Below are 10307 nucleotides of genomic sequence, written 5' to 3' on the forward strand. Positions count from 1 at the left end.
TGTCATTTTTATGATGTAACCCCTTTCTAAATTTTTGAAAAATGGCTTTGCAGAAAAGGTACCAAAAACCTACAATCTTAAGTCCATAACTTTTCTTACAGGGATCCGATTTCGACGTGACATATCATTTATATCTTGTGGCTAAAGTCTCTAAAAATCTGCATTTAAATCTTGGTTTGTAGTTTCGTTTCGAATTTTCGTCATTTTTATGATGTATTTCTAAATTTATGAAAAATGGCTTTGTAGAAAAGGTACCAAAAACCTGCAATCTTAAGTTCATAACTTTTCTTACAGAGATCCGATTTCGATGTGGCATATCTCTAAAATCTTGTGGCTAAAGCCTCTAAAAATCTGCATTTAAATCTTGGTTTGTAGTTTCGTTTCGAATTTTCGTCATTTTTATGATGTATTTCTAAATTTATGATAAATGGCTTTGTAGAAAAGGTACCAAAAGCCTGCAATCTTAAGTCCATAACTATTTCTACAGAGATCCGATTTCGATGTGGCATATCTCTAAATTCTTGTGACAAAGGCCTCTAAAAATCTGCATTTAAATCTTGGTTTGTAGTTTCGTTTCGAATTTTCGTCATTTTTATGATGTAACCCCTTTCTAAATTTTTGAAAAATGGCTTTGGAAAAAAAGGTACCAAAAACCTGCAATCTTAAGTTCATAACTTTTCTTACAATTATCTGATTTCGATGTGGCATATCATTTATATCTTGTGGCTAAAGCCTCTAAAAATCTGCATTTAAATCTTGGTTTTTAGTTTCGATTCGAATTTTCGTCATTTTTATGATGTAACCCCTTTCTAAATTTTTGAAAAATGGCTTTGCAGAAAAGGTACCAAAAACCTACAATCTTAAGTCCATAACTTTTCTTACAGGGATCCGATTTCGACGTGACATATCATTTATATCTTGTGGCTAAAGCCTCTAAAAATCTGCATTTAAATCTTGGTTTGTAGTTTCGTTTCGAATTTTCGTCATTTTTATGATGTATTTCTAAATTTATGATAAATGGCTTTGTAGAAAAGGTACCAAAAGCCTGCAATCTTAAGTCCATAACTATTTCTACAGAGATCCGATTTCGATGTGGCATATCTCTAAATTCTTGTGACAAAGGCCTCTAAAAATTTGCATTTAAATCTTGGTTTTTAGTTTCGTTTCGAATTTTCGTCATTTTTATGATGTAACCCCTTTCTAAATGTTTGAAAAATGGCTTTGCAGAAAAGGTACCAAAAACCTGCAATCTTAAGTCCATAACTTTTTTTACAGAGATCCGATTTCGATGTGGCATATCTCTAAAATCTTGTGACTAAAGCCCCTAACAATCTGCATTTAAATCTTGGTTTGTAGTTTCGTTTCGAATTTTCGTCATTTTTATGATGTATCCCCTTTCTAAATTTTTGAAAAATGGCTTTGGAAAAAAAGATGCCAAAAACCTGAAATCTTAAGTCCATAACTTTTCTTACAATTATCCGATTTCGATGTCGCATATCGATTATATCTTGTGGCTAAAGCCTCTGAAAATCTGCATTTAAATCTTTGTTTGTAGGTTCGTTTCGAATTTTCGTCATTTTTATGATGTAACCCCTTTCTAAATGTTTGAAAAATGGCTTTGCAGAAAAGGTACCAAAACCTGCAATCTTAAGTCCATAACTTTTTTTACAGAGATCCGATTTCGATGTGGCATATCTCTAAAATCTTGTGACTAAAGCCCCTAACAATCTGCATTTAAATCTTGGTTTGTAGTTTCGTTTCGAATTTTCGTCATTTTTATGATGTCACCCCTTTCTGAATTTTTGAAAAATGGCTTTGGAAAAAAAGGTACCAAAAACCTACAATCTTTAGTCCATAACTATTTCTACAGAGATCCGATATCGATGTGGCATATCTCTAAATTCTTGTGACAAAGGCCTCTAAAAATCTGCATTTAAATCTTGGTTTGTAGTTTCGCTTTGAATTTTCGTCATTTTTATGATGTATTTCTAAATTTATGATAAATGGCTTTGTAGAAAAGGTACCAAAAACCTGCAATCTTAAGTTCATAACTTTTCTTACAGAGATCCGATTTCGATGTGGCATATCTCTAAAATCTTGTGGCAAAGGCCTCTAAAAATCTGCATTTAAATCTTGGTTTGTAGGTTCGTTTCCAATTTTCGTCATTTTTATGATGTATCCCCTTTCTAAATTTTTGAAAAATGGCTTTGCAGATAAGGTACCAAAAACCTACAATCTTAAGTTCATAACTTTTCTTACAGAGATCCGATATCGATGTGGCATATCTCTAAATTCTTGTGACAAAGGCCTCTAAAAATCTGCATTTAAATCTTGGTTTGTAGGTTCGTTTCGAATTTTCGTCATTTTTATGATGTAACTCCTTTCTAAATTTTTGAAAAATGGCTTTGGAAAAAAAGATGCCAAAAACCTGCAATCTTAAGTTCATAACTTTTCTTACAGAGATTCGATTTCGATGTGGCATATCATTTATATCTTGTGGCTTAAGCCTCTAAAAATCTGCATTTAAATCTTGGTTTGTAGTTTCGTTTCGAATTTTCGTCATTTTTATGATGTATTTCTAAATTTATGAAAAATGGCTTTGTAGAAAGGTACCAAAAACCTGCAATCTTAAGTTCATAACTTTTCTTACAATTATCTGATTTCGATGTGGCATATCATTTATATCTTGTGACTAAAGCCCCTAACAATCTGCATTTAAATCTTGGTTTGTAGTTTCTTTTCGAATTTTCGTCATTTTTATGATGTAACCCCTTTCTAAATTTTTGAAAAATGGCTTTGCAGAAAACCTACAATCTTAAGTCCGTAACTTTTCTTACAGAGATCCGATTTCGATGTGGCATATCATTAATATCTTGTGGCTAAAGCCTCTAAAAATCTGCATTTAAATCTTGGTTTTTAGTTAAGATTCGAATTTTCGTCATTTTTATGATGTAACCCCTTTCTAAATTTTTGAAAAATGGCTTTGCAGAAAAGGTACCAAAAACCTACAATCTTAAGTCCATAACTTTTCTTACAGAGATCCGATTTCGATGTGGCATATCATTTATATCTTGTGGCTAAAGCCTCTAAAAATCTGCATTTAAATCTTGGTTTTTAGTTTCGATTCGAATTTTCGTAATTTTTATGATGTAACCCCTTTCTAAATTTTTGAAAAATGGCTTTGCAGAAAAGGTACCAAAAACCTACAATCTTAAGTCCATAACTTTTCTTACAATTATCCGATTTCGATGTGGCATATCTCTAAAATCTTGTGGCTAAAGCCTCTAAAAATCTGCATTTAAATCTTGGTTTGTAGTTTCGTTTCGAATTTTCGTAATTTTTATGATGTAACCCCTTTCTAAATTTTTGAAAAATGGCTTTGCAGAAAAGGTACCAAAAACCTACAATCTTAAGTCCATAACTTTTCTTACAATTATCCAATTTCGATGTGGCATATCGATTTTATCTTGTGGCTAAAGCCTCTGAAAATCTGCATTTAAATCTTTGTTTGTAGGTTCGTTTCGAATTTTCGTCATTTTTATGATGTAACCCCTTTCTAAATGTTTGAAAAATGGCTTTGCAGAAAAGGTACCAAAAACCTACAATCTTAAGTCCATAACTTTTTTTACAGAGATCCGATTTCGATGTGGCATATCTCTAAAATCTTGTGGCTAAAGCCTCTAAAAATCTGCATTTAAATCTTGGTTTGTAGTTTCGCTTTGAATTTTCGCCATTTTTATGATGTATTTCTAAATTTATGAAAAATGGCTTTGCAGAAAAGGTACCAAAAACCTGCAATCTTAAGTCCATAACTTTTCTTACAGAGATCCGATTTCGATGTGGCATATCTCTAAAATCTTGTGGCTAAAGCCTCTAAAAATCTACATTTAAATCTTGGTTTGTAGTTTTGTATCGAATTTTCGTCCCCTTTCTAAATTTTTGAAAAATGGCTTTGGAAAAAAAGGTGCCAAAAGCCTGCAATCTTAAGTCCATAACTTTTCTTACAGAGATCCGATTTCGATGTGGCATATCCATTATTTCTTGTGGCTAAAGCCTCTAAAAATCTACATTTAAATCTTGGTTTGTAGTTTCGTTTCGAATTTTCGTCATTTTTATGAGGTAACCTCTCTCTAAATTTTTGAAAAATGGCTTTGAAGGAAAAGTACCAAAAACCTACAATCTTAAGTCCATAACTTTTCTTACAGAGATCCGATTTCGATGTGGCAACAGTTTTTTTATGTCTTTGAAAAGTTGGTTGCTTAAAATAAGTTTAATAAGGGCTATGATATGTAGTTTTTCAATTAAAATGTAAAGTTTTAGGCAAAACAGCTTTCAAATCGGGTTCCTGCAGGTAATGCTGAACACAATAAATAAGAACAAGGAGGCTTTAATATTTTCAACTTAACTAGATTTTATTCAATTGTCAATTTTTCAGTTACAAAATTTGCACTTAAATTGTAATATGCATGCAAGAAATTGCATTTTCTTTTCTTGATTTTTTTAATGGAAAATGGTTGTCAGTTTTAATGTGTGCGTGAGTAAGTCTGTGTTTGGATGTGTGAGTATGACAATTTTCTAAACGATTCAATAAGCTATAGAATTTAACTAAATTTGTCCCTAAATAAGTTTTGGATGCCGAAAAGAACACAGAAAAAAAAAACAAAACAAGTGCCGAAAAAAACATTACATTTAAAATTTCCATACCGCTCGGCTTACAGCTAAATCTCGTACGTATAGTTAATAGATATATATAAATATAAATATAAATAAATAAGTTCCCTTACGCCTAGCGGATGCGATATGACATCCAAACTCCTTAAATCTGGAGCACCTGTCCGGAGTCTTCATTGTATTTGTGTATCTCTCTCTTTGATTACTTTTACTTTTACTTTTACTTTTCCTTTTCCTTTTACCTTTTCTATTATTTTCTCTATGCAATTTTACGACTAAATGCACCCAAAAAACAAAACACAAAAAAAAAATTGTAGAACGTTCAGCACCGAATCGAGCAGTTCGAGTATTGCATTGTTGCCCGATCTCTGATCTCTGATATCTGATATCTGCGCCATATCTCTTTGTCTGGATCCTGAACAAACAACCCGATTACAAAAAAAAAAAAAAATAATAATAATCGTAATAAATAAATAATAATGGAAGGCATATAGACGTGGGCAACGTGATTTGATTTTGATTTCCATTTCGATTTTGATTTCGATGTCCATTTCGATGTCGATTCCGATTTCGCTGCTTGATTTTGATCATAATTACTGATCGCTGATTACTGATCACTGAACCGTTTCGTGTCCTGAAGTCGGCTGCCTCACTTGCTGCTGTTGCTGCTGTTGCTGCTGCTGCTGCTGTTGCATGTGTCGCAGGCGAAAGAGTCGCAGGGTCATCCAGGAGGCCAATGTCCCGGTCACCGGCATCGGCGTCTGCTTGTCCAGCGCCTCCTTTTGCAGCTGATAGCGATAGAGCAGGGAGCCGGCCACCAGGGCGGACACAATTGTCGCCGAGATAACAACGATGAAGAGGATGCTGAAGCCGGGCACCGGCATGCAAATGCCATAGACCACCTCCTCGCTGATCTTGCCCTGGAAGACGGTGACCGCCTCCTGCTTGGAGTCCGGCGAGAAGGCCAGATCGGCCTCGGATATGACATCGTATAGACCGCTGACGCCCACGTCGGCACTGCGTACCTTGCGATCGGATATGACCAGGGATCTACGGCGACGGCTCTTCGAGGTGCTACCTTCTTCATCTCCTTTTCCAACCTGCTTCTCCTCTTCCTTTTTCCCCTGCTCCTCAGCCTTTTCGTGATCCTTCTCCGTCTCCTCTTCCTTGTCGAAATCGATGTGATCTTCGCGTGGCTTCTTCAAAGCCTCCGCCTGTGGCCTGTACACGGGTCGCGGCACATCCTCATCCTGGTCCGTCCGGGGCTCCAGGGAGCGGGGACCCGCCATCGGCACACCCATGCGCTTTTGGGCCTCCAATTGCCGCGGACCATGTGGGAATTTGCCACTCTTCTTCAGGCCCAAGTACCGCTCGCCCTCGCCGCCCTCCATGTCCAAATCGGCCAGGTCCTCGTCGCCAAACAGATCGGAGAGATCGGCCTCCTCCTGCTCTTCGTGCACTGGCCGCGGCTTGAGGTGCACGCTCTTCTCGTGGCCATAGTCACCGCCATTTGAAGATCCTCCGCCGCCGCCGCCGCCACCGTTGAGCGTCTGCTTGTGATCGTGGATGATGTCCTCGTAGAAGATGTCGTGATCCGGACCCATGCCCATACCCATGCCCATGCCATGCTGTCCACCGCCTGGTGGCAGGGCCAGATCTCTGAGCAGATCGTTGCTGCTGCTACCCATCGCATCCGACATGTGCACATCCTTGCGCTCGTTGGCATTGGTCAGACCAAGTCCGAGGCCCAGTCCCAGCGACTCTCCGGATGCGCCTCCACCACCACCTCCTACTCCGCCCACGCCCGTATTCTGGCAGTGATCGAGGCAGCCATGGCGACAGATCTCCACCTTGCACTTGATGTGCACACTCAGCGCGTCGGGAAACTTGAAGGCGTGGAAGAAGGCGTAGGTGATCACGGTGGCCCTCTCGTCGGGAGCACGGGCCTTCAGGAAGCGTGAGATCATCTTGGGTCGCAGCACGCAGCCAAATTCATCCGACAGGTTGATCACATGGCCAGATCCATCGGAGGCCACGCAGGACTTTACACGCATGTCGAACTCGCCTGGAAGAGCAATTGGGGAGTGATTAGATATTGATATGGTCTATCTTGTGGGTATAGGAACGCTCTGCCAACGCTCTGCCGATAAACGCACAGGATGAACAGCGTTTCAAACATATTCATCGACATCTGGGGCTACGTAGTTCACTCACACTGATGGAAAATATCTAAAGATATTTAAAAAGATCTAAGGCGATCTAAGAAGATCTAAGGAAATCTAAGGAGAATCAAGGAGATCCAAGAAGATCTAAGAAAATCTAAGGAGATCCAAAAAAGATCCAAAGTAGATCTAAGGCAATCTAAGAAGATCTAAGGAGATCTAAGAAGACCTAAGGAGATCTAAAGAGATTTAAGAAGATCTAAGGACATCTATGGAGACATTAAAATATCTAAAAAGATCTAAAACGATCTAAAGAGATCTAAGGAAATCTAAGGACATCTAAGGAGATTTAAAGAGATCTAAGAAGATCTCAGGAGATCTAAAAAGGTTTTAATAAGATCTAAGTAAATCTATGAAGATCCATAAAGATCTCAGAAGTTCCAAGGAGGTCCAAGAAAATCTAAGAAGATCAAAGAAGATCTAAAGAGATGTAGAGAGCTCTACAGAGATCTCAAAAGACACCCAAACTCACCTCTATAATCGTTGATGGCCACCACAAGGGTCAAGGTGGATCCAAGTGGTACAATACCACTTACCGGTGGCGCCCAAGGACCCTTGCCATGCTGAATCTCCATCCAACAGTCAACGTTGTCACCTGTGAGATAACAACAAACGATTAACATCTCCTCAAATCTCTGTTAATTTTAAGAGCAATTACCTCGAAAATCGAGCTGGATAACATCGAGATCGGCAATCACCATCGGCGGCTTGGAGGCGGTCTTCTCGTAGTCATTAAACCACTCGCAGCGCAGTCGTTTCGCCATTTTTATGATGTATCCCCTTTCTAAATTTTTGAAAAATGGCTTTGCAGATAAGGTACCAAAAACCTACAATCTTAAGTTCATAACTTTTCTTACAGAGATCCGATATCGATGTGGCATATCTCTAAATTCTTGTGACAAAGGCCTCTAAAAATCTGCATTTAAATCTTGGTTTGTAGGTTCGTTTCGAATTTTCGTCATTTTTATGATGTAACTCCTTTCTAAATTTTTGAAAAATGGCTTTGGAAAAAAAGATGCCAAAAACCTGCAATCTTAAGTTCATAACTTTTCTTACAGAGATTCGATTTCGATGTGGCATATCATTTATATCTTGTGGCTTAAGCCTCTAAAAATCTGCATTTAAATCTTGGTTTGTAGTTTCGTTTCGAATTTTCGTCATTTTTATGATGTATTTCTAAATTTATGAAAAATGGCTTTGTAGAAAGGTACCAAAAACCTGCAATCTTAAGTTCATAACTTTTCTTACAATTATCTGATTTCGATGTGGCATATCATTTATATCTTGTGACTAAAGCCCCTAACAATCTGCATTTAAATCTTGGTTTGTAGTTTCTTTTCGAATTTTCGTCATTTTTATGATGTAACCCCTTTCTAAATTTTTGAAAAATGGCTTTGCAGAAAACCTACAATCTTAAGTCCGTAACTTTTCTTACAGAGATCCGATTTCGATGTGGCATATCATTTATATCTTGTGGCTTAAGCCTCTAAAAATCTGCATTTAAATCTTGGTTTGTAGTTTCGTTTCGAATTTTCGTCATTTTTATGATGTATTTCTAAATTTATGAAAAATGGCTTTGTAGAAAGGTACCAAAAACCTGCAATCTTAAGTTCATAACTTTTCTTACAATTATCTGATTTCGATGTGGCATATCATTTATATCTTGTGACTAAAGCCCCTAACAATCTGCATTTAAATCTTGGTTTGTAGTTTCTTTTCGAATTTTCGTCATTTTTATGATGTAACCCCTTTCTAAATTTTTGAAAAATGGCTTTGCAGAAAACCTACAATCTTAAGTCCGTAACTTTTCTTACAGAGATCCGATTTCGATGTGGCATATCATTAATATCTTGTGGCTAAAGCCTCTAAAAATCTGCATTTAAATCTTGGTTTTTAGTTAAGATTCGAATTTTCGTCATTTTTATGATGTAACCCCTTTCTAAATTTTTGAAAAATGGCTTTGCAGAAAAGGTACCAAAAACCTACAATCTTAAGTCCATAACTTTTCTTACAGAGATCCGATTTCGATGTGGCATATCATTTATATCTTGTGGCTAAAGCCTCTAAAAATCTGCATTTAAATCTTGGTTTTTAGTTTCGATTCGAATTTTCGTAATTTTTATGATGTAACCCCTTTCTAAATTTTTGAAAAATGGCTTTGCAGAAAAGGTACCAAAAACCTACAATCTTAAGTCCATAACTTTTCTTACAATTATCCGATTTCGATGTGGCATATCTCTAAAATCTTGTGGCTAAAGCCTCTAAAAATCTGCATTTAAATCTTGGTTTGTAGTTTCGTTTCGAATTTTCGTAATTTTTATGATGTAACCCCTTTCTAAATTTTTGAAAAATGGCTTTGCAGAAAAGGTACCAAAAACCTACAATCTTAAGTCCATAACTTTTCTTACAATTATCCAATTTCGATGTGGCATATCGATTTTATCTTGTGGCTAAAGCCTCTGAAAATCTGCATTTAAATCTTTGTTTGTAGGTTCGTTTCGAATTTTCGTAATTTTTATGATGTAACCCCTTTCTAAATGTTTGAAAAATGGCTTTGCAGAAAAGGTACCAAAAACCTACAATCTTAAGTCCATAACTTTTTTTACAGAGATCCGATTTCGATGTGGCATATCTCTAAAATCTTGTGGCTAAATCCTCTAAAAATCTGCATTTAAATCTTGGTTTGTAGTTTCGCTTTGAATTTTCGCCATTTTTATGATGTATTTCTAAATTTATGAAAAATGGCTTTGCAGAAAAGGTACCAAAAACCTGCAATCTTAAGTCCATAACTTTTCTTACAGAGATCCGATTTCGATGTGGCATATCTCTAAAATCTTGTGGCTAAAGCCTCTAAAAATCTACATTTAAATCTTGGTTTGTAGTTTTGTATCGAATTTTCGTCCCCTTTCTAAATTTTTGAAAAATGGCTTTGGAAAAAAAGGTGCCAAAAGCCTGCAATCTTAAGTCCATAACTTTTCTTACAGAGATCCGATTTCGATGTGGCATATCCATTATTTCTTGTGGCTAAAGCCTCTAAAAATCTACATTTAAATCTTGGTTTGTAGTTTCGTTTCGAATTTTCGTCATTTTTATGAGGTAACCTCTCTCTAAATTTTTGAAAAATGGCTTTGAAGGAAAAGTACCAAAAACCTACAATCTTAAGTCCATAACTTTTCTTACAGAGATCCGATTTCGATGTGGCAACAGTTTTTTTATGTCTTTGAAAAGTTGGTTGCTTAAAATAAGTTTAATAAGGGCTATGATATGTAGTTTTTCAATTAAAATGTAAAGTTTTAGGCAAAACAGCTTTCAAATCGGGTTCCTGCAGGTAATGCTGAACACAATAAATAAGAACAAGGAGGCTTTAATATTTTCAACTTAACTAGATTTTATTCAATTGTCAATTTTTCAGTT

The 10307-nt window shown here is 36.4% G+C and overlaps 2 protein-coding genes across 2 annotated transcripts in view; both read right to left on the bottom strand.

The window, feature by feature from the left end:
* Positions 1–10307, bottom strand: part of LOC128264075 (midnolin homolog) — a 165031-nt gene that overhangs the window by 132182 nt on the left and 22542 nt on the right. The gene's annotated exons all lie outside the window — the stretch shown is intronic.
* Positions 4422–7657, bottom strand: LOC128264137 (uncharacterized). Its single transcript, XM_052999490.1, has 3 exons — positions 7552–7657; positions 7366–7488; positions 4422–6736 (listed from the first exon to the last, which is right to left on the bottom strand). Exons 1-3 carry the CDS (start codon positions 7655–7657, stop codon positions 5286–5288), a joined length of 1680 nt encoding a protein of 559 aa, XP_052855450.1. The 3' UTR covers positions 4422–5285.

Source organism: Drosophila gunungcola, unplaced genomic scaffold (genome assembly GCF_025200985.1).
Source record: "Drosophila gunungcola strain Sukarami unplaced genomic scaffold, Dgunungcola_SK_2 000057F, whole genome shotgun sequence".
Lineage (NCBI taxonomy): Eukaryota > Metazoa > Arthropoda > Insecta > Diptera > Drosophilidae > Drosophila > Drosophila gunungcola.